At 34.5% G+C, this 25841-nt stretch overlaps 1 protein-coding gene across 1 annotated transcript in view; it reads right to left on the bottom strand.

The window, feature by feature from the left end:
- Nucleotides 1-25841, bottom strand: part of LOC145690931 (cilia- and flagella-associated protein 43) — a 190326-nt gene that overhangs the window by 135216 nt on the left and 29269 nt on the right. The window contains exons 5-8 of the mRNA XM_081766380.1: nucleotides 20115-20237; nucleotides 15347-15457; nucleotides 6419-6580; nucleotides 504-746 (exon numbers count right to left, since the gene is read on the bottom strand). Coding sequence (XP_081622506.1) covers nucleotides 504-746; nucleotides 6419-6580; nucleotides 15347-15457; nucleotides 20115-20237 — 639 coding nt within the window. The remainder of the gene's footprint in view (nucleotides 1-503; nucleotides 747-6418; nucleotides 6581-15346; nucleotides 15458-20114; nucleotides 20238-25841) is intronic.

Raw genomic sequence — 25841 nt, 5'->3', positions numbered from 1 at the left:
TTTAGAATTCCAATCTATGTCTTTATTAAGTATTTTCATACAATACAATATAAATAAATATTCCAAAAATATTCTATAAGTAAAATACAAAATATCCTCAAGCAAGGTTTCAGTTCAATATATCACTTGACAATTACTGGATTCAACAGGTAATTTCCAGGAAGAAACTCATATATTGGTTTTGTGAATAATAAACAAATAGTAAGTAATTACTTGACGTTTATTATTATTATTATTATTATTATTATTATTATTATTATTATTATTATTATTATTATTATTATTATTATTATTATTATTATTATTATTCAAGTACCTACGAATATTGGTTTTCATATAGTGAGAGTCACATAATTTTTGCATTCACCAAATGAAGAAAATAATAGATAAATATCAAGAAACCACAAACTTTTCTCTACTACGAAGCTTTGTTACATGCAGACAACTGATGAAGATGATCATTACTATAACAAACTATTTAATTACTATATAACATAACTTGCCTCGAATGAGAAAAGGAACCCATCTTCCATTGCGGCTGCTACCAAGCCTTCTCCATTACTACTGAACTTTAAATAAGTAATTGGCCTCTTGTCTAGGAAACAACGATTCAAAACGTTGGGTGAATTGGGGTCACTGAAGGAGACAAATGTTACAGAACCTTCTTTATCACCCAAAGCTATATAAGGAAGATCTGGGTTTGATGCGAGAGTATTGCATGTTGATTGCATCTGAATTCTTGATATCTAGAAAAAATTGCAAACATTTATTTAACAGCGTAGTTTGATGTAAGCATGTTTTAAACATAGTACATTTCAGGTCCTCTCTGAGAGGGACATAATCTTTGAACTATGGCGCTATGCGAACAACATTTCCTGACGGCAAAATGTCGTTGGATTTTCTTTGCGTTTCGTTTTGCGAAACTTAATATTTCATCATAACTTCAGTTTGTCAACATTGTTGACATTCCCTTAAATGTGTGTTCGGATTGTGGCTTCACAAATCGTACCAAAATCTTCTGATGTATCAAAGGTGAAAAAAAAAACACATTTCTATGATTGGTATAGAACCCAGGATTCACGAGTTGTTGGAAGTTACTGATAAACTTTGACGCTATGTGTCCATGGAATTGTTCATTTCTTACGACAAGCTCCCAACTGTATTCAACTGATACATTTAAAGATGAATGTATCAGGAATTCAAGTGCTGGTACCTTCAGGAATTTCCGCTTAAACAGAAGAGAGCGAGAAGATAAATATAGGACACTGTTACAAAAGTGTCCTAGCATATTTGGGTTTGTTGCTTGAATTTAATGTTCCACAGTAATGACATGGCGGCTAAAGGAGAGGAGACGTGCACTTACTGATTATAGTAGAATCCGAACATTTTTCATTCAAATGTATCCCAAACGGGAATCGAGCGCAGGACCATGAGCACCGTACAGGGTATTTTGTCCAAGTACACCACTTTTGCAGTGGTATACTTGAGTATGTAAAGAAAAAAGCATTAGACCAGGCTAGGAACAAGAAGTTGGAAATTAGCTCTATTAGGTAATTTCTTAAATGTAGCTTTTAGAAACATAGTATAATTATAATTATGCCTACAACAATAAAATTATATTATACTAGCCTTTGCTTACACCCACGCGAGGCTCGGCATACGGTCTCGCACAATACAGCAAATGCTCCTACATGTTGCTGTGGCACAATATTTCGCGTTCTTCCTTCTGTATCTTTCATAGAGAATTGAATTGAGCTAAAATTCTGTCACGAAATTCAAACACTTCGTAAGGCATTTTAGTGAACCACTCCCCATTTCTTTTCCTTCCCTTCTACGTTAAGTGACAAAAAACGCTCAAATACATGTTTAATTATTTTAAATGAAAAATCAAACTACCAATCCTCGTTTCTAACCGTAAGGGATCCCGAGATATGGGAATATAATAATAATAATAATAATAATAATAATAATAATAATAATAATAATAATAATAATAATAATAATAATAATAATAATAATAATAATAATAATAATAATAATGATTCTCGCCCCTTTTTTCCCTTCTAGGTAAAATATCAAAAACGCTGAAATACGTATTGAACTATTTTAAGTGAGAATTCCATTTACCACGTTTCATGTTTCTAACCTTTAAAGATTCTTACGTAGATATTGATTTTTATTATAATAATTGCAATCCCCGCCCCTTTTTCTTTCCACCTCTTTACTTCCCATTTTACTTAAAGTACCAAAAAACGTCGAAACACGTGTCAAATTATTTTAAATGAGAAATCAAAATACCAAATTTCAAGTCTCTAGCCTTAAGCGGTTCATCTTGTTAAAATAATTTCCACCATATTTTCCCTTCCTTTTTTTGAATTTCCAAAAATCCTTCCTTATCTACTGTCCGAATTTCAAGTTTCTAGCTTAAGCGGTTTGACCTGTGCGAAGACCAGTTATTCACTCAGGACTTAGTCTTTTATATATGAATTACAATAACAGCTTGTGTGTTTTTCCCAAGAAAAGATGAAATGCCATTAAAAGTCACAATGAATTCCAGGACCCTTCCTAATGTTTCCGTACTGAAACCCCAAGAGTCACGGCTCTCTTTGTTGATCTAGTAGCTAGCAAACGTATTTTTCATTTTTGATGAATGAGGTTCTTTGGTTTGATTCCCGGTGAGTGAGCATCGAGATCACTACAGTAGTTCAGATCCAACTTCAAACTAGTTCAAAGAGTGAGCCGCCTTACCCTCCTTCCTACAGCTGTTCGTCCAATCATTCTCGCTCATTTGGGGCTTATAGTGACCGCCTGAAGGAACTAGGGACGCAAGTATTTATAATTCAAATATGTCTATATTTAGTACTCTTAGGTACCACATATTTTGATTAGACTCTGCTAGGCTTGTTACATAGATTGGATCGGTCGTCAAAAGACAATATTTGTATTTCCCAACGATAAATGCTGGAAATAAAAAAAGAAAGAAAGACCTTTGGGGGGGGAAGCGGTCGCTCCCTCCGTGGATCCGACAATGACCACCGTTTTCCTTGATTTGAGAGAATAGGTGGATACAAAAGACTGAAAATGTTATGCCACTTTTAAGTTTTTCCTTCTAAAAATGTTTTTCTTACCTTTCTTTAGATTTCTTTACTTTCGTAGATGTCTTGAAGAGAAAATAGGTTAACGATGGCTAGCTTTAAATATGAATTTCTACAGACTAATGGCGAAAGAAACATGTAAATTCATTGGTATTTTCGAATTATATTATTTTGCCCTATTGATATCAGTTGTTTCCTGTGAAGAGGTATAAATCACTTCTTAGGTATGAATAAGATTGTAGCAGCAGCACTTATTACATGAGTTGAAATCTCATGCATCTGCCTATGCAGTTATTCAATACATCCATGTATACAAAATCCGCTTCCGTCTTAACCAATAATAGACATTGCTAACCAGGCAAAATATCTTCGTCAAATACATAATCATAGTGTTATAAATATTTACGTAGAAAACCATATTAGTATACTTCATTTGTCAAACATCCATAATACAATATACGTAGTTTTATACCTAGTTAGAATATTTTTGTTGACCGGTATACAGATTACGTAACATGAAACATACTTACAGATGTTATTTGGTGTTAGTAATGAAATACGAAGTGCTTTGTCAGTATTGGCATTTTACATATATGAGTGGGCCTAGGTGCATGAACTGTCTCTACAACTTCAAAGACCTAAAGGTAAAAAAACAGGTAATTTCTGCCATCTTAGCCTAATATAACAACATTTACGGAGTGTATGTTGAATTACAGTACCGGTACCTTTCAATTACACATTATCAAGTTTTCGAGATGCACTTAAAATATATATTTAAGGTCTGTTAAAACATAATCAAAGTTGGTAAATTTTCTGTTTCTGTACGTTAAGAAACTTGTTCTACATATATATATATATTTCTTTTACGTTCACTATTATTAGTGTTGAAGGAATGCCTCCGACTTACAGATAGTCTTCTTAGGCTATGAGTATTGTGTTTGTTAGATAATGTTAAATGGTGGTTTCCACAAATTTCCAATCTTCTTCAAGCGAAGGAATATTTCGGGTAACACAAATTGTCATCATCGTCATGAAAGTTTCTTCCTCTGTATAGAATTATCTTCTTCAACATGATTTAATATAACAGATTTTTTTTTTTTTAATTACCGGTAATATTCCTTCTTATGTTACTATCTTAAGTCTTTTATTTTTTTTATAAACTTATGTTATTAACTAAAATGAATTGAATCATACAACGAATTGCCTTCCAATTATATGATGCCATGATATATTTATAAGAAAAGGGGTTCATTCCAAGAATTTGATTTATTTTTTGAAGAAGCAGGGATCTATTTGGTTGTAAGAAACTACACTCAAATAAAATGTCCTTTGTACCTATACCCTTATCGCACCAACAATTATTTGAAATAATTTAGCTGGAGTAAGTGCAGTACCAAACAATATTCTATAATAAGTGATTATTTCTTTTCTTGACCAATTACATACAAAATCTCTAGGTTTTTGTGAATGATTTCCAACTGTTTGTCAATAAAAGTGTTCTGGACTGTCTTTGTTATTTTGTTGCCAGCGTGATATTGCAATTGAATAGTGTCGATCTATAATATAGTAATACCTTTGATAAGGAATTTTATTATAACTTGGTTTTCCGTCTTTACATTGACTCTTTGCAGCGGTGTCAATAAGGTCCCCATATTCTAGGTCTATATGAGAGCGAAGAAAATAGAAATGTATAGAGAATTTTTTTCGTTAAGCTTTTGAAATAAATGTTTTTATATTTAAAAGGATCCATGTTACGTTTGCACTCCAAACATGTGGTACATCAAAATAAATTAAGCAAAGGGAAAACAAATATAAAATCATTTATAATAACATTATGTCTGTTATATATTGAATAAAGTATCATATTTCTACCAGCAGAAACTACTTCGTTAATTCTGACCAGGAGATTACCAAAAAGACCACAATGTTAAAAAGCTATTTAAGTATGTGTTTTGAAATATTGTGTACGCAATTCGATACAATTGTGTTAAATTAGTTACGGTAATCTGAAATTACTAAAAAGGAAATCACAATTTCAGACTTATTTAGTAGTTATTGCTGTGTAAGTCGATAAAAGTTTTACTTTTATCTTCCTCTTCGTGTTTCGTTTCTAGATTTTTTATATTTATTTTGATAGAATAGTTATAGAAATCAATGTAATAATAACTACGGCTGATATTTTTATGATCTTTAAAACTTCAGGAATATGCATGACTTTATGCTCTAAAAGTTATCAAAATAAGACAATGAAGACTGATGGCATAAAGATTATTCATAAAATTTTAATTAGCACGAAACTTGAAATAGCAAAGTGTTGTGAAACAATCTTGACTATATATGTTTTAGTGCTGTTCTTATAAAACACCGTTTACTTGAGATATTATGTTGTAGAGCTGTCTTGTTATCACGATAAAGGTGGAAGTGCGAGATGTTTCTGTTAAGAAATGAGGAGTGGACAACAATATTTAAGCTTAACAATCTTTAAGCAAAAGAAAGAAAAAGAAAGAAAAATAGAAGAAAGAAAAAGAAAGGGAAGGAAAACATAATTCCTTTATAATGGAAAGCTAAGACTCAATGACCAATCTTTCATTCTCGTACTTTATTTATAGTACATTCCATGTAAAACTTGGTTGTTATTATTTGAAATGAAATTCCTAGTCTTACGATTATAGCCTTTAGGCTAAAAGAGACGGATGATTAAGAAAGCGAATGATTATCAAAGAATTGATGTAATGAGAATGTGGAAGGAAACGAAAGAATCTCGAGAAAACTCACGACCACGGCGATGTTGTCCACCACAAATTGTCCACCACAAATGTATCAAACTAGAGATCCCTAGCATCATAAGTGATTGCTCTACCACCGTAACCACAGTTTTTTTATTTGGTCGAAATATTTTTCTAAGGAAAGAAACAAATTCGAAGAAAGTTCTTGAAACTAGGTGCAGAAAATAGTTTACGAAAGGTATCTGGTAAAACTTCAAAATAGGCGAAACATTTACATTTATATTTAAAACAATACTTCTTAGCCTCAATGTGACCCCCAAAAAAAACATAATATAAATGCGCATTTCTTTGACCAACAAAAACAGCGCCATTGAGTTCAAAGAAACAAGAAACGTCTTTGAACTGATTTAGCCAAGGAAAAAGACCAAGGGAAAAAATCACAAATTAAAATGAAATAAAATACGGAGTCCTAACAATAAAATCTTTCCGAAAATTAATAATTGTATAAAAGTACCCCCCCCCCAAAAAAAAAAAAAAACTTCTATTACTTGTGAACATTTTACAAAAGTGCTTCTCGGTTACACATATGTATCTTACCACATCTCCTGTTTTATTCCACGCATGAAGCATACTTTCCTCATTTAAAGTAACAATAACTTCTCCTGTTGGACTCACGAAGCATACATCTTTAAATTTGTAACCATGATATTTCAACATCACTATTTCATCTTCCTCAGGTATTATCTTTATGATCTGAGCCTAAAATAACAATAACAGTAAAGAGAAGAAGGAAAGAAAGATGAAGAAAACTTAGTAAAAAAATTAAACAGATTCAGCATATATTTTATAGTGTTTACAATGTAACTATGTTTGAAATTTCTTCAAACTTTTTAGTTTCTTTTCTTAATAGTGATACACGACAGAAAGTATATTTACAAAATATTTTAGGAGCCAAAATTATTAGATTTATTATCAGTAAACTGTTATTTTTAATAAGAGAACTAGAGTTGTATGCAAATCTTCCGGAATATCTTCAGAGGTGCGAAAATTTCTTACATACAAATCTGAACTTATTACTACATAAATTATCTGTAATGGTAATGCGAACCACTTCAAGAGCAATCTTGTCAATAATCTGAAAACCTCTCGCTTTTGCTTCTCCAAAATCTTATAGATCGTTTAAAAAATTATAATAAACTTCGAATTTTCGCAAACAGCTGTCAGTATTATCAAGACATCTGCCTAAGAATAATATTTTTTTAAACAATCTATAAAAACTTGGAGAAGCAAAAGTGAGTCCTTTGAGTTTACTGATATATGTAATGGCGTTAGGAATTAAGCATTCAAATAATATTTCATCCTAAAAATTTATTTTATTCTTACAAACACTTGAGTCACTTGTACATAAAAAGAAAAAAAAAAACATTTGTTAAATATTCTTACCCTGGCCCTTAACAAAGAGTCGATTAATTATATCTGCATTGTTTAATTGTCCAACAATAACACTGGCATAGCTTTCTTCCAGACCAAGCGTACCCAACTCACTCCAAAGGCTTTTATTATTGTGATTATTCGTGTTTAAGTAGCATGCAAACTAACTAAGGTTCTTTTTTCAGCTTTAGAACAGATGTAGTGAAACTTCTAAATTGTTAACATTCGTCCCAAAATATTGCGTCATACACGTATCGAAAGTTGTTGATAGCTCTATCCCAAATTCTCAACAGAAGTTTTCCATTTTCTGTAACACGTGAGCTTCCTTTACTTACCTCCCCCCTCCTCTGGATTTATAGCTGCATGCTTGTCAACGATACATATAATCAAATCGTTATAATAATTTCCAATTTGTACTACTACAACTTGGTACACTTTTCGACTTATCATTCGAAGATTCATCATCAAACATTTAAGATGTTAAAATTAGAGAAATCTTGAAACTATTGTTTAAAAATATGTTACTTTACAGAATGCAAGTGCCAAACATTAAACTACTGTGGTATTGATATTTCTCTCTGACACCCTGCAAAATTACATCGGCACAGGAATTATTTTGCACGCATACGTTCTTGTTTTATTCAAATTAGAGCCACAAGAGTATTCACATTAGAAGTTAATTATTATTAATCTCCGTTATAAGTACTCAAACAATTCTTTGACCTGACCTTTTCTAACAATTGTCACTATATCAAGTAAACCACATCATCGGTAATTAATTATCCAACATTACTATTCTGCAGCATAACATAAAAAATGATTCACTGCATTAATTGTAGTTTTCTTACTATTTCACGAGTCACGATTTAAAAAAAATGGAGTGAAGGAAATCAACATGTTACGATAAGCTATGCTGGTCGTTAGCTTGAACGAGAGAAGACTGTCCACCCTCCGGAGATGCTAAGTCAACATGAGACCAGGAAAAGACATTTCAAACTATTCCAAAATGACAAAGGCATATAAACTTCTCTTAACTAAAGTCGTGTCGTTGTATGAATCATCCTCCAATCCCGCAGCACTACCGTCTTAAAGCAGAAGACGGCCGCGCCTGTCATTGGCTGCTGATGCCTTCATGTCCCTGAAAGTATTCGACTGTTGCCACGTCTAGTAAACAAAGCCATCCGCTCAATATTTTCTCATCTGTTAAGTGATTGGATAAGTTCAGAGATGTGCGTTAAAATGCAACAAAACATTAACTCCACATGCTCCCAACCCAGAGCGGGTAAATAAGTAGGTGAGACCAACTTGGGAGTAACAACATCGGGATTTAAAAGTTTGGACTTCCAAACTATGCTACGAACAAATGTGGGTTCTTATAAAACAATTATTTCTGGTCGTCGGTCTCTCGACAGGCTTCAGAACAAATACGATAAGAGATAGCGAGAAACGATTTTTCGATATGGATCTATGAGTCACATAAATAGGTTTTTGTCCTCTCTTAAACCTGTATTTAAACTGAAAGTGACAGAAATTAACTATTTTCGGTTTTAATGTTGATAGCCATAGAACACAACCAGTAATAGATTGTAAGAAACTGTTTTCCGAAATTTGATTCAGCGTCGCAATTGTAAGTTCAATCTCCACCTTTATCCTTCTACTAAAATCGTAAGTTACAGAAATCTATTCCATTTGTGGTTTGAATATTGATTTTCACAGAGCAAAAATAGTAAGAGATATCTAGAAATGATTTCCTTTGTGGATTCAGCATCTCAAGAATAGATTTCATCATCACACCTACCGAGAGTGCACGGTGGTCCAGTGGTAGAGTTCTCATCATGTCTCTGTAATATCAAGTCAGCATGTCACAGAATGGTGTCGAAAGCCCTTGACGACAACGCGCGCCCGCATACAGCACAAAAGACCATCACGCTGTTGAAGCACTTTCGCTGGAACATCATCGACTATCCTCCCCAGAGCCTGGACCTCACTCCAAGCTACTTTCACCTGTTCTTGCGCTTGAAGAAGCACTTAAAGTCGCTTTACTTCAGACAAGGAAGTGAAACACTTCGTGACAACGTGGCTGAACTAGGGATGTAAAATACCTGGGTATTTATTTCAGCGGGTAAATACCCTGGGTAAATACCCGGGTATTTACCCAAAATGGGTATTTTAGTGGGTATTTTATGTTTCAATTAGCAATAAATGGATTTTATCGTTGTCAATGAAAAATATAATCGTCATTTGTATCACCTACAACAGGAGCACTAAATAACCACCTAATTAATCATTTTTTGTAGTAATTAAAGAATGAATTTGATATTTATTAAGTAATACAGTCGGATTTCCTACCTACTCACCATAATTTTCTTTCTATTTACACTAAATTTCCTTCTATTACCCTTGGCGGAATATAATTATCCATTCTACCCTGTGAATTCTTACCCTTACTTTGGTGTGCCCTTGAGGAGTCCAATCAACTACGCGATAGAATTTGGTAGTGGATCAAACCAACACGAAAATTTATGACAGAATGTAACGATGACTAAAGAAAGTGAAGTCAGTTGTCACCAAACCAGCAGCTCCTGGTATTAATGACAAGGAATTTAAGTTCTTCCTTAGGTTCGCCTCTCATGAAATTTTCTCCATTTTTCTCAATCTGGCTCATCTTCTTTTATTTTACAATACTTTCTCCAGTTTTTCAAATCACCGATAAACACACTAACTAAAGTATTTAAGTAACAGCAGGATCTCTATTACTAAAGAAATACGTTTTCTTTTGGTTTACCAAATTTATTAATGGCGGAAAATGAATTATTAATAATTGCTTTCTTATTTTAAAGATCTAAAGTTCACATCAAGTTTATTATATAGTTTATTTACAACAAGTTTATTATAGTTTGTTTATATCTATATCTATATCTATCTATCTATCTATCTATCTATCTATATATATATATATATATATATATATATATATATATATATATATATATATATATATATATATATATATATATATATATATATATATATATATACACATACATATATATATACTACCTTAAAATTTTTTTGAATAGTAATGATAAAAACAACCTTTTTAATAATTAAAAAAACTTAATTGATATTACAGATACGGCTGGTTACTTTCTTCACGCAAAATAGTTATTTTTGATATTTTATCTATAGGCAATGAGATATATTGAATTGTCGAGTATGCAAAAAATTGGACCAATAAGTTTCTTAAGTTTTACACCTCATTTACGGAATTAATAAATTAATCTGTTTAAGAAACTATACTGTAACAACGAAGTTGTTGATATAGTTATATCATAGTAAAGAAACTCGACTAGTAACTAATAATCTTGAAAATATTTAGAAACAAAAAAATTTACACATTTACCGATTACGAAAGTTGCAGAATAATCAAGATAATTAAATTTAATAAATTGGTCGATGAAATTATTTACTAAATATGCCATTGAAAGAAAATTATTTATAAAATAAGGAATAACATTTCATAAAACACTTAAGTAACTAATTTCTGATTTTTAGAAGTGTTCACTAAATGGAGTTTAACATTAACAATAATACTTTGTGAAGGAATTTGTTGGAATAGTATATTTAAAATATTAATGTGATAAACAACATTAAGCTGTATAGTAACTCAGTAATATTTATTTTTTAAATCATTCAATATAGAACAGCAATTAACCTCTACCATATTTGGAGTACTATAAAACGACCACAAATTTTACCGTCCTACGCAGAATCAACCGTAAGATCAGAGTCGGAATCATCAAATAATTCTTCAATATCAACATCACTATTATTCGCATCTTCATTTCCTTCTATGTCACTCATTTCTCTGTATCCTCTTCCAATGTCTCTGGTGTTTTGTTCTTTTCCATGCCAACAGCTGGTGACTTGTTCCTTGATAATCCTGGTCCTGAATGTTCCATCCGTGAAACTTCAGGCAATCTCTTATTTAAAAGCTTCCAGTTATAAGAAGGATATGTTAGTTTTCCTGTCCTCTCCAGTGATAAACGATTTATTGTTTTACTAAATGTAGAGAGAGTTCTTTCAGTGGCAACAGATGTAACCGGAGCACAAAGGATTCTAATGGCGACATCAGCTAATTCAGTGATGTCTCGAAAACCTCTCCACCAAAGTAGTGAGCTCATTTGTTCCACTCCGTCTCATAAAAACTTCCTTGCCCAATTTCCTTCCCTGTCCCTATAGTCAGTCAAATGTGATCTCACATGTGTCAGTAAAACAGAATTCAGTCCCATTTGTTTTCCAACTTCATAAACAAAGTTTATTCCATCCAGCAATTCTTCAGTGGTCAATTTGCAGCCGTGAAAAGTGGGATCGAGCCGGGTTCACTTCTTTGTTTAAATTTTTCTGTCATTGATTGCTCTTCTGTTTTCGAAAGGATTGATACTCATTTTACTCGAAGCATTTAATCAAATCCACTATAGGTTTCAAAATGGCTACAAGGTTTTCAATGCAAATCCAAAATACATCATCAAGAAGTATTTTCTTGATTTCTGAGGGTAATGACGATTCCTCACTCACGCGAGCGTCTGAAGCCCATTTTCATTGACAAGCACACTTTGGAGGCATTATGAATGGTTTCCCCATCTTGTTTTTTTCAGGCAACTTTAACGAAATTGTAACCCTTTTCTCACTTGAGTTTTGTGTAAATAGTGATTGCAGGTGATGGCTATGTTTAATTGTTTAACAACATCAATTACACTTTCCAGTAATGTCTTTACCGACTGATATCCGATGATGTAAGAACAAAGCAAATGGAGAAGATGAGCAAGACAACCCAGAGATACTATGCTAGAATACTTCTGTTTTACTAATTTAAAAGCTGCTCTCATATTGGGCGCGTTGTCTTCTATGATTATTAAAATTTTTTCAGGGTTATGTTTTTACAGAACATTCATAATCTCTTCAGGCAAGTAATGTGCGTCGTGTTTATTTTCTTTCGACAACGCGAAACCAACAAAAACACGTTCAGGCTTTAAAATGACTAAATAACTGATAGATTAATTTCTTAAATTACTCCAACCATCACACTGTAAATGAATGTTTCTTGATTCCTCTAACTTCGTTTTAATTTCCCCTTGCATTTCACTGTGTTGAGCATCCCAGTAACTCGTAGCCAGGCGATACCTTGATGGGAGAGAATACGAAGGACGGATTTTTTTTTTTTTTAAAAATCAATCCACAAAGAGTGATCAACAAGTGACAGGGGACATCCACTAACGAAGATCGCTTTGGCAATGCTTTCCTTCAACGCTTCCTGGAAGACTTCATTAGGGTTCCATACGTCGGCATTTGTTTTAAGAAATATCAATATTAAGATTCTATCAAAAATCCGAAATAGTAACGTTGAACCTAAGAAGCCATAAAAAGTCAAGAAAAGCCTGTATATTTGATGGAAATTGATGTATTTTTTTTTCGTATAATAAATGTGACTATACCTATTAAATACTATATCAAACTCACTTTCTACTTTCATTAAAATTATTCCAAAATGTTCTTTTAAGTTGGAAACTAGTAGACATAAGATACCATCTTTTCATGACTAACTTGAACCTCCATAATGTTCAACTCGGAAAGATTTTGATAATTTTGGTCTTTATTCAATTAGTTGTAGCCTCTGATATATAATGCTTTAGATACATGATCCAGCTTTCGTTTATCTTTTATTCGTATTACGGTTGTCTGAGTTGTCTGTGAAACATTTCTGAGAATTTTAAAATTTTAGAATTGCACATTTCGGAAAAAAAATTGTTGGATTGAAGGAGTCTCAAAACATCTGTTCTCAAATGAAAATACACAATAACTTGATAGAGTTCTTGAAAATCGGCGGCGTATCACAAACTTTACATTTAAAACTGGGTCTGTCTCCCAAGGATTTAACAAAGAGGGTTTATATACGATTTCTATGTTTGGACAATCTAAGGTTTGAAGTCATACTACGATTTCTTAATCTTTTAAGTCTTGGCGAAGCTAATCCAAGTTTAAAAGCCGTTCACACCTTGGTGAAGAAAGAGCATAGGTGGATAAGTATAGTAAAATAGCCCAAGATCAATCTTGAGACGACAAGAGGGTGGTAATGTAAGTACCCCCAGGAGACATTAATTTCTCGTGTTTCAACTCTGACTCTGATTTGTTCGTGAGCAATGATGTAAACTCGGAAAAGTTAATTATTTCTCAAGATTGGCTTAATCGATGTTGTTCAAACTTAGATGCATGTAGTTATATGTGTACACCAGGGCTTCGTCTGAAAATTGTAACAGTTCATCCCCACCATTCCCTCCTTTCAAAACACTCGATTCAATATTTTGATCTCCTCTTTACCTATGAAGTTCTTCGAGAAAAAAAAAAGTTTTAGATGTCGTTGTAACCTAGAATAACATATAATATCCAAAATTGTATCGCAGGTGGGCCATGGTCAAAATTGCCTGCCAACCCGCACCGCACATGAACGGGGGCAATTTGTTATTTTGCATATATATATATATATATATATATATATATATATATATAGTGAATGAACAAGAAAACACGCTCGACAGACCCCAAAATATTAAATAAAAGGTCACCGGTATGGTTAGCAATTCTTAAAACTAAAAATAATTGAACTTTAGGAAAATACCCATTTTTTGGGTAGGTAAATACAAAAGGGGTAAATACCCGGGTAAATACCCATTTTTTATTTACCTACCCACTGGGTATTTACCCGATCCACATCTCTAGGCTGAACACGCAAGGACATCATTTTTATCAATATTGAATCTTCAAACTCATCCCACAATGCGACGAGTGCTTCAACCGATATGGAGACTACGTAGAAAAATAACTTAATGCATATACTCTCTGTTGGCTGTATTGGTTGTATGATATAATATCTACACGTTTCACTGCAGGCTTTGTAACCTTACTTTCTGATCACTCCTCGTATAAACATAAATACTAATTTTGAAATGAAAAAAATAAAATGAAATCTTTAAGTTTTAGTCCCACGTTTATGTCGGCTAGGCTAAAGGAGACGATGATAAATGAATGGAATGAAGAAGGTGGGAGGGAACGGGAGAACCCGAGAAAACCCACGCACACACCACAAAGTTCACTTGGCGTGAGCTGGGATCGAACCAAGGACCCCAGACACCAGAGGTGAACGCTCTACCACTGAGCCACTGGGGCTCAAAAGTACTAATTTTCGTTCACTTTCTGTAAACATATTCCAGCAGCAAACAGCAAGGAGAAGCAAAACAAAATAATACCAAAGAAAGAAGAAAGAAAAGAAAAAACAAAACAACACATAAAACAGAACGTGAAGAGAAAATCAGTATTATTTAACCGTGCCACGTTAATGTATTATATCTTCTTTTTATAGGTTTCTCCATACAAATTCTTGCTACTTGAAAAGGTACGCACAACGTGAATGGAAATCAATGTGTTTGTAACTGAAGGTGGTAGGAAGGCAGACATAGCGAGTCGGATATGTCCTATTCACATTAGTTCAAGCTTATCTCGACACAAACGAAAATGTTTATTAACTTATTCCCTCTCTCTTGTCTTTTTAATTTTTTTGGTCACATCTTCAAGTTAAAAAAAGCTAATCTATCAAATTGATTTCAGAACAATTAATTTCTTTTCAGCTTAAATAACACCAGTCCACGTTGGCTTGGCAACTTTAAAATATTTTAGGTAATTATTTGAAACAAAGGAAAATGTTTCTGGTGCAAGGTTCCACTATTGCGAAGTGATTACTAGGTGGATAAGACATCTTCTGGGAGGAAAAAAATGTGTATCACTTATAGAGGGATAAAACTGTTACCGTATGTGACGTTTCACAATAATAATAATAATAATAATAATAATAATAATAATAATAATAATAATAATAATAATAATAATAATAATAATAATAATAATAATAATAATAATAATAATAAATAGATTTATGTTCTTGTATCCGTACCTATTTTGTGGCCTCACTACATTAACTTTCACCTCAGAATCATTTTCAATAATAAAAATAAATAAAACAGCTCGTAAAATTACATTTACCTTCTTTGTCCATCCAATCAAAGCTTCCCCAATTACAACCAAGAAAATAAACTGCTTTTTGTAGGATACAGACCACACTGATTCCCAAATGTTATTCTTTTCCTTGTACCACTAAAACAGCGAAAGAAAAATAAGTTTCTAATAATAAGTATTAATAATAAGCAGCGATTTTATGGTATAAACTAATTTATAATTATTATTTGCTACTTCAAAGTTTATGCAAATCGTATGTTTAAATAATTGTAATTACAATTATAAAAAGTTAATACGCAAAACAATCACAGTGCTTTATTCTAAATTAAGAAAACTATATGTCCTTCCTGGTAATTCCTGTGTAACTAAGTGCCTGAAGTAACACTTTCATGCCGTGTAATCTTTAGTTTGATCCACAATAGAAGAATGATGTTCGGTGCAGTCCAGGATCTGGACCCATAGATTGGAAAATTTACGAAAGATATATCTATTGGTATTTGAAAAGAGAAATACGAGGAAAAGTCAACATGTATAGGGGAAAAGGTACATTTATTCTAATGATATAAAACTGAAACACAATATTTTTCTGCATAATCACCCTGCACTTCAACGCACTGCACCCAATGTTTCACAAGTTTTTCTTTTTCTTTTCTTTTCTTTTCTTTTTTTTTTTTTTTTAATTCCGTCGGAAAAAAGTTTTTCGGTTTTGTGCTTCATCAATGACTTCTGCATCGCTTGCAAATCTTCTTCCCCTGAGCGCTTCCAAATCATGCTCGCAGCCATATTTTCCGATTCGTGATGATGTACTCAAGTTTCATTTACAGGAACGATTTGCTGTAAAAATCCATCTCCCTCGCGACGATAACAGGCCAAATGTTTACGCGAGATGTCCAACCTCTGTGCCTTATGCTGCGCTGACAATTCTTTCGTGACCCACCTTGCACACACTTTCCGAGAATTTAGCCTGTCGAGATGGAATACGCTGAACCATGACTGATATGTAAAGTATTCGGGATTTCGTCCACTGTAATTCGTCTGTTTTCCATCATCATATCCTCAACGACTTTGAAATTATTCTCAGTCTTTAACGTCGATGGCCTGTCCGATCTTTCCTCGTCACATAAAGTAGTTCTTCCTTGTTTGAAACGCACTTGCTTCAATAAACAGCTCTCACTATACTGCGCTTGCATTCAACAAATAATTTCCGCAGGTTTAACATCTTCCGCAAACAAAAAGCGAATCACTGCCCTCATTTCCTCCTTGGTGCAGATAGACAATGGAGCTGCCATGTTTAACGGTCTACTACACTTCAACGATTAACGCGGGAATAAGACTGACACGTTGCATAAAAGTGTTGCAGACGACATTAATTCAGCGCTGGATACTAGCAGTGTTACCAAACCTTAGTGCAAGAAATTGCAAGTCCCTTTTCTTTTTACTTCTTCTCGTATATAAGTAATCAAAATATTTGGTATATGTATTACCTGTGACATGCGCAAGAAGGCGGAAATACCTAATCCAAAGTGTATGCTTGCAATACTCCATAAGGAACTCATGATGAACTGTGCTAATGTGTGAAAGCAGTGTGCTAAGTCATGATGCGTAACGATAGAAGTCCCAGGAGAATATAGCCTTTTAAAATGTACACAACAAATATGTGAATTTTTGTTTTTCTTTTTTGCAGTATCTTCAGTTACGGGCATACTCACTGTCGCTATTGCGTCTGGTTCATACGGACGCGCTATCGTGCTGTCCCACCAACATCGCCCTGCCTTTACGCAGGTTAGATATAATTCTTGCTTTTAATGGCCACTTATACAAGTTGGTTGGTGCTTGCTCCTCTATCGTTTTTATGGCATTGATCCAAACGCTGTATCTATACCCATAATAGTTAAGCCCTCCTGTGAACACAGGAACGCAATCAGTCATCATAGCCCAAGTAGCATTTTGGGTTGGCAAATGGTTGGGCCAACCGACCCTAGTTGGTTGGCCAACCGTGATTTTGGCGGTACTGCAAATCGTTATGCCAACAATTATTTGCAACGTTGGGTCAACAGAAGCTTTACAGTTGGCCAACCAACCAATGGATGACAGTGTGCCAGCCATGGAGGAGTTTGGCCAACGAAAAAATCAGAGTTGGCCAACGATCGTTATCCTACAATCTACGAACTATGGTGTGGTTGGGCTAATGGAATGCCAACTAAACACCAACGTGAAAAAAAAAACAGTTGGCCAACGATTGTTATCCTACGGAACGCCAACATTGTGACAACAAAATAGAACATCGTCTTTCGATGCGTTGCCAAAACAACGATGCACCTACGTTGAACCACTGTTTTGTTTTCGCTTGTTGTCATCGATAGTTGATGGATTGTCGAATTTGTCGTTAGCATTTTGATAGTGGCTTTGCCAATGATGCCTACAAATAGACAACGGTTGGTACACCGTTTAACAACGAAAATATTACTTGGGAAATCTTGCAATATTCTAGTGTACTTGTATTTATTACGGTATAATGAAGGCAGATTAATATTCAAAGTATAGACTCTCGTGTTAGACTGTTTGCAGACACTTTGCAGCCAGGGCCGGAGCTAGTAGTTTTGCCGCCCTCGGCGGTACTTTCACATGTCGTCCCTTTACTCTGCAAACTTTATTTGGACAGACGTTCAAGTGTCACGAAAAAGTAATATGCCCCATTTAAAAACGTATCAAATGAAAAAGTAAACAAAAAATTGAACTACTTCTCTCGAATGCTTACATACCAGTAATATTTAAACGCCCCCATGCTCGATTTCGATGTACAGCAGCGCATACAGAAAATCACGACTAAGAAGTTTAACTTTTAAGTTTATTTTATAGCAAAAGGTGTTTCCAATAGAGTATGGAGCATGACAATAATATAATGAATCAGATATTACGGCAAAACTAAGTGATTAGCCTAAACCTTATAATGTAGTAGAACACAATAGTCAGACGAATTTAACATAACTTAACAAACTGATTCATACTAGCTTTGCTATATTCAATAACTTACACTAAATTACAAATTGCTGAGCAAAGCAACGTTTATTATAAAATAATAAATGTGTGACAGTTTCGCCAACTAACTGAACATATTGGCTTCATCAGACTCTTGTTTTTACTGTGTCTCTCCTCTCTGTACTCTCCTCTGGATCTGAGCTACGGTGAACTCACGTGTCAGCTCCTACTGCTTTTCCTGAGTTCGTGAAGGTGGCACACTACAGTGGACTGGAACATAACGAGTTTACTAGACAATAGTTATGTGCTGATAGAGGATTTTCCTCAATACCGTGTCGTATGTCCTCAGAATCTTTTAATCTGGGGCGGCTGGCCTTGGCTGATCTTCGATATTTTCACAACCTGCACAAAATTATTCGAACCGACAAGTTGCTGTGCTGTGGATCACTGCACTTTTCCCTTTCGCATGAAATGTTTTTAGTTGCTGCTGCAGCGTTATGTCCGAGTTCAAATTCGTACAACGACAGTTCAGTTCACGTGTCAGACGTTGTTGAGTACTCATCGTCACCGTCACTAAAAATTGACTGAAGATACTGATGGAGTGGCGGCCTCCGTGTTAAATAATCCGTAATCCGCTTGCCACACTAATTCTTGTTCAGATTTGATCTTGTATTTACAATCGATTACGGCGTATACATGCACCTGCTGTTTCGCTTGTTGAAGTATTACAATACTTATGATTCACTTTTGTATTCAGTTAACTATCTCCTGTTTTAAAATAGTCCAGTAGATATTTTGTGAAACTTTAGTTTTTCTTAATCTTGAATGTTAAGAATATGCTTTGAAGTCTGAATGCGTTGCATTACAATACATGAAGAAGGGCATGCCCAGCTAGAGGGCCTTAGTAAGGTGATGTGGGTGACAATAGATCCCATCACTGTTATTTTTGAATTTATAGAGGAATTCGGTACGTCTTAATTCAAGTAATTCAAAATTGCTTTATAGTCCTAGGTGAATACAAAATGCTTGTGCCTCGCCAACAATCGAACCAAGACAATGAGCAGCAAAGTCATCACGCGCTAACCATTAGATTACACAGGAATATATCTTTTAACTCCATTATCTCTCTCTCTCTCTCTCTATATATATATATATATATATATATATATATATATATATATATATATATATATATATATATATATATATATATATATATATATATATATATATATATATATATATATATATATATATATATATATATAAGGTATGGAAGTTTAAAACTTCCCAAAATTATCGTACTTATCTGTATGACGTTTACAACTAATAGATTTTGATATTAAATTATTGTAAAAACAACATAAATAGTGGTATTATAATATAAGTGGTATAAGACCTAGGGTTTTATAATAGTGTCAATTAGATTACAATATTTTTGTGATATACCTGATACCTATTTACAATATTCATTTATACAAATCTATGTCTTTCAGAATATAATAAAATAAAATATTATTTTTAAGTTGACAATAATAAATTAGGAAAATACTTTATTATTTCGTTTAACACTAATTCCAAAATTATATATAAAAATTCTCTCTTTTTAAGGTTCCATACGTACTCAAGAGTATAAAAGGAACGCCGCTTCAAAACCCAAAAGAAACCATTCTTTAATTCTCTGAATTTTTATATTAAATACAAAGCTATATTATTTTTATGCATAAGATCTTATATATTTTTATATTGTTTATCAATATAAAAATATACAATGATTTTCATATTATTTATCAGTGTACGCCTTCAAAATACTTACTGTGACACGATTAGGTGCAGTATTTATTACGCCTCCTTTATACCAAACTATGGCAGGAGAAGTTGCCTCTAGCTCTTCAGTAGATGCTACAATAAGTTTAACTTTCTTGCCACCTGAATTTATCTGCAAGATACAAGATAAATCGATAAATCTGATTACAAGATAGATGAGTAATCCTATATTCCGCCAAAACCTAATACAGTAAAAGCTCCTTATTCGCGTTTCCTTCATTCGCGTTTTCACTATTCGCGGATTAAAAACATGCGACCCAATTCCTATATTCGCGGCTAAGGATTTCTTTATTCGCGGATCTAATCAGTACGTACATACATAATAATAAAAAGGATTCCAATAGGTATCCAACCCAATATCCTTTGTAAACGCCGTCAAATGGACTAATAAAATGTAAAATAGACCTTATTACAACAACTTTGCCTAAAGTATGTTGTTAAATGATATCGCCGCTGTATTGGTTCGGACTTTGACATAAGCCGCCTTCGCCGCGATCGGTGTTTTTGAGAATGTAAACAAACAGAATGAAAGCAACCTTATTACTCAATGAATAAAGTATATTTTTAAATGCCGCCACATTATTAGACGTTCCGTCCTTTGGTAAGAGCCGCTTTGCGTGTTTTATTGTTTCGTCTTTCCATTCGTTACAAAAATTGTGATCGAGTAACACGTCTCTACCGATGTCTTCCTAATTTATACAGTAATGTCAACTAAAAAAATGAGAAACGAGTTTCGACACGAAAAAAATCTGTGTTACCACTTAAAGTGAAAATAAAAATGCTTGATCGTTTACGCCTTGGAGAGTCGTTTGCATCCATATCACGCTCATTCAATGTCAACCAATCAACTGTACGATCGATAAAAAAAAATCCGAAGATAAAATAAGGTCGTCTGTAGCTTCAACTTCACTGTCAGCGAAAATTGTTCGTGATCCAGCAATAGAAAAAATGGAAGTGGCGTTGTCATTATGGATCGAAGACCGCAACTAAAAAAGGGTGCCCCTGCGTGGTCCAATGGTCCGGGAGAAGGCAAAGCGTCTTTACGCTCATTTTAAAGAACTTTATGGTAGTTGTAGTGGTGAATGTACAGGTGGAGGATTTCAAGCATCGGAAGGTTGGTTCAATAAATTTAAGTTGAGACAATCATTAAAATCGTTGGAGAAGCTGCATCTGCAGACACTACTGCAGCAGAACGATATCTAGAAGAATTTGCAAACTTAGTAGCTGATGGAGGATACAAACCTAAGCAAGTATTTAATGCAGACGAAACTGCACTGTTTTGGAAGAGAATGCCAAACAAAACATTCATTTCTAAAAGCGAAAAGTCTGCTCCTGGATTTAAGACAGCAAAGGATAGAGTTACACTGCTGCTATGTTCTAATGCATCTGGAGATTGTGTCATTAAACCACTGATGCTTTACAGATCGTTAAATCCTCGGGCTTTAAAAAATCAAAACAAGGACGACCTTCCAGTGTTTTGGCGTGCTAATAAGAAAGCATGGGTTACAAGCGCTATTTTTTGAGACTGGTTCCGGAATTGTTTTGTTTCTGAAGTTGAAACTTATTTTATAAAAAACAGAATTTAGACTTTAAAGCAGTTCTAGTTTTGGACAATAAACCAGGTCATCCTCGCGAACTTGAAACTATGCATCGAAATATAAAAGTGACATTTTTAGCTCCCAACACGACGGCTTTGCTTCAACCTATGGACCAAGGAATAATCCAGGCCTTTAAACTCTATTACATTAGACGAACCTTCAAAATCGTATTGGATAATATGGAATGTAATCCTGATATGAATGTTATGGAATGTTGGAAAAAATTTGACATAGCAAAATGCATCGTAAACATAAAAGAATCACTGGAAGAACGGAAGCCACACACATTGAAGTCATGCTGGAAAAAAACTGTGGCCTGCTCTGACTGCGGAAAATGACGAAGAATGTGTGGAAATTCAAACTTTGACTGCAAACATAGACGAAATTGCGAATGGAATAGGACGAGATGGGTTCGAACAGATAGAATCAAGTGACATTCAGGAATTGCTTGAATCGCAAGATGAAGATTTGACTGAAACCGACTTGGAGGAAATGTTAAATTCACAGCCCATTGAAGAAGAGGCTTCAACAAGCACTGGAAACGTGACATTTAATTTGAAAAATCTTAGTGAAGGTTTAAGAATGGCAAATGAGCTTTGTGATTTTCTTTATGAAAATTGATCCGTCTATGGAACGAAGTCTTATTTTTAAGAGGCAACTTGCAAATGCCACTGCTGAATATCAGTCTGAATTGAAGGAGCTTTTAAAAACTGCCAAGCAAGAAAAAATTACAAAATTCTTCAAACCATTGCCTAAGCCTGAAGATAATAATTAATCAATATGGTCAAAAACTTCAATTACAGAAAATTGATTTTTTATATATGTATTTGTTTTGTTTTTTTGTTTTTTTTTATTTTGTCACCTAGGAACGTATCCCCTATAATTCCATATAAATTACCATTCCGTATTCACGGTTTCTGTATTCGCGGCATATTTATGGAACATATACCCCGCGAATAAAGAGCTTTTACTGTATGTGTTCACAAAAGTTATCTTGGAATATACGTTTTAATCGGTAAAGTAAATCCACCTCATTCTTTAACTGCAGTTTAACTGCATCTAAGGGGAATCATTTGAAAATCTCAAAGAAGACATGCGCTATATGGCTACTAACTCTTATATTTAGACTTTGACCCAATGCAGTAAGGTAATTAGGAACCCTAAAAAACGTATATGACATATTACATCAAAAATCAAATCATTTTTGTGAAAGTTATCAAAGATTTTTTTCTGATCTATGATTTAAATAATGAGTCTTACAAATTTTGGAAACATACCCGTATCCCTTTTTACTGACTCATCCTTCACCGATTTCAACTGCAACCAATAGGGGTGATTAGGATTCGCTAAAGAAAGTACGTCTTATCGAATCCAAATAATTTTTACGTAATTTAGAAAAAAGGTTAATTTTTTATATTCCATCCACATTTTATTTTATTTGAACTTAAGTTTCAAAAACACTGACTGTACTTTCAACTTCATGTTCAACACTGATTTTTAATTATAGGAATCTATGTGAAATTGTGTGGAATTTTTACGTAGTCTATACAGAAAATGGTTTTGTGTACAGGCGTGGACTGGCTATGTAAAAAGGGCGCGGTCACATACTCTGGGAGGGCGCCGTCCATCTGAGGCTTTCGCTTGTATGGAATACCCCCTCCTAATAAAAGAAAGTGCCGGGGGGCTTCCCTTGGAAAATTAGTACACAAAAAACAACAAAAGATTAAATAGCTATTGCTGTTAATCACGATAGAATTATACAAATTCAATATTTTTATAAACAAACAAAGATACTTTGAGTACTAAATACGAGGCGTGTTTTTTAAGTAAGGTCCGTTTTGTTGTAGACACTAGTAGTTCGCGCGCGTACCGCAACTAGCGTGTGCGTCGTGTATCGGCATGCCTCGGAAACAACTGTGCTCAGTTTCAACTCTGTAGCTGACCTGTACGGTTATGTTCTGTGCTTTCACAATGTTTAAGACTATCAAGTCGCCCGCCGCGTGTGAGGTTCGCTCAGTGATACGGTTTTTGTCAGCAAGTAACCTGTCTTCTGCAGAAATTCACCAGATTTGCGAAGTGTACGGTGATACTGTTATGAGTGCAAGCACAGTGCGTAAGTGGGTACGAGAATTTAAAAATGGCCGTGACAACGTCCATGATGAGGACCGCTCCGGTCGCCCTTCTTCGATTACAGACGATTTGGTGGCTTCAGTTGAAGCGAGGGTTCGTGAGAACAGGCGCTTCACAATAACAGGTCTCTCAAACGAATTTCCTGACGTGTCGAGATCAGTTCTTTACAAAATTGTTTCTAAACACCTAAAGTTTAGGAAACTGTGCTCCCGTTGGGTCCCGAAACTCCTAAAGAGGACCAAAAAAACCAAAGATTTGAGTGTGCCATGAAGTTCTTGACTCGTTATCGCGAAGAAGGTGGTGACGGCTTCTTGAGTCAGATCGTAACTGGAGACGAAACATGGGTTTCGCATATCACGCCCGAATCGAAGCAACAGAGCATGGAATTGAGACACACACACTCGCCTGTAAAGGCGAAGGCCAAACAGACTTTGTCCCAGCGCAAAATCATGGCGTCGGTGTTTTGGAATAATCATGGTGTTTTGTGGGTCAATTTCATGCAACGAGGAACCACTATCAATGCAGAACCATACTGCCAAACCCTGTGAAAGCTACGCAGAGCGATTCAAAACAAACGACGCGGCATGTTGACAAAGGGCATTGTTCTTCTCCATGACAATGCAAGACCTCACAATGCATTTGTTGGACAGTTTTGGCTGGGACGTTTCAGACCACCCACCCTACAGACCTGATCTTGCGCCGAGCGATTACCATCTGTTCCTCCACCTCAAACAACACCTCAGTGGCAACCGTTACAATAATGACGACGATGTGAAAACGGCAGTGAACTCTTGGTTATCGGAGCAGGCGGCAAGATTTTATGAAGAGGGTATTTTGAAATTGGTTGAGAGGTATGATAAGTGTTTGAACAAACTTGGCAACTATGCCGAAAAATAGAGTAAAGTATGTACTTTCTGAAAATACATTTACTTTTTTGAAATAACCTTTCGTTGTGTACTTATGTTCAAACGGCCTTACTTAAAAGACACGCTTCGTATATTAGACTTATATAAATCTGCACACTTTAACTGAGACTACAAAAATCACACCAGTTGTTTAAATTCTTCGGCTACATTTGTTAACAGCCTAATTATAACTGAAGATTTGAGTTAAGTTTGGGGCTTATGCTATTTTTCATACTTCTGTCCTTTTAAATCTATGTTCATCATAACATTAACTTATTTTTCATCTATTTTTAAAACCGTTAATAAAAAGTATACATGAAACATTTACTACAAATTAACAAAAGTAAATTTAGAATTATATACCTACCTAGCGAAAAAAGAAATTCAAAAACAAAACTGGAAAATGAAAGTAAAGTCACTGCTTCATGCTTGAAGAACCCTTCGCATCTCCTTGCTTTTTTCACACATTTTGTCAATAATAAGATTGTTGTCTATTTTGGTCAGAATGTCTCTTTCTGAGTTCATCAAGAACAATGATTCCAGATGTTCATCTGTAAGTCTTGAACGGAGTCTTGTTTTTATGTAACGCCACTAGCTCCTCTAAGGGCGGGAGTGGGAGGGAGAGACATGTAAAAATGATCCAAAATGACCGAGATTAGAGTCAAATCAGTATATTTCGAAGTCGCTGAGATCATTAATGGTACCACCAAAGCCTAAAACAAAAAGGGCAAGGCCGTAGGACGAGTAAAGACGGGATCTGAGGGCGGAGCAGTGGCGATGGGAGGGTTGATATATAAAAATCATCCAAAATGGCCGATATTAGAGTCAAATCTATAAATTTCAGGATCCCTAAGATCATTATAATGACATTCCCAAAGCCAAAAACAGAAAGAGCGAGGCCGCAGGCCGAGCAAATACTGGGATTTGGGGCGGAGCGTGGGGTTGGTAAGGGTGATATGTAAAAATCGTCCAAAATGACCGATATTAGAGTCAAATTTATATATTTAGAGGTAATCTAATATCATTCATAGCATTCCCACGCCGAAAACAGAAAGAGCGAGGCCGCAGGCCGAGCAAATACCG

Source organism: Thermobia domestica, chromosome 1 (assembly GCF_964235325.1).
Source record: "Thermobia domestica chromosome 1, izTheDome1.hap1.1, whole genome shotgun sequence".
Classification (NCBI taxonomy): domain Eukaryota; kingdom Metazoa; phylum Arthropoda; class Insecta; order Zygentoma; family Lepismatidae; genus Thermobia; species Thermobia domestica.
The sequence above is the reverse complement of the archived record's forward strand: the minus strand, read 5'-3'. Positions and strand labels throughout refer to the sequence as shown.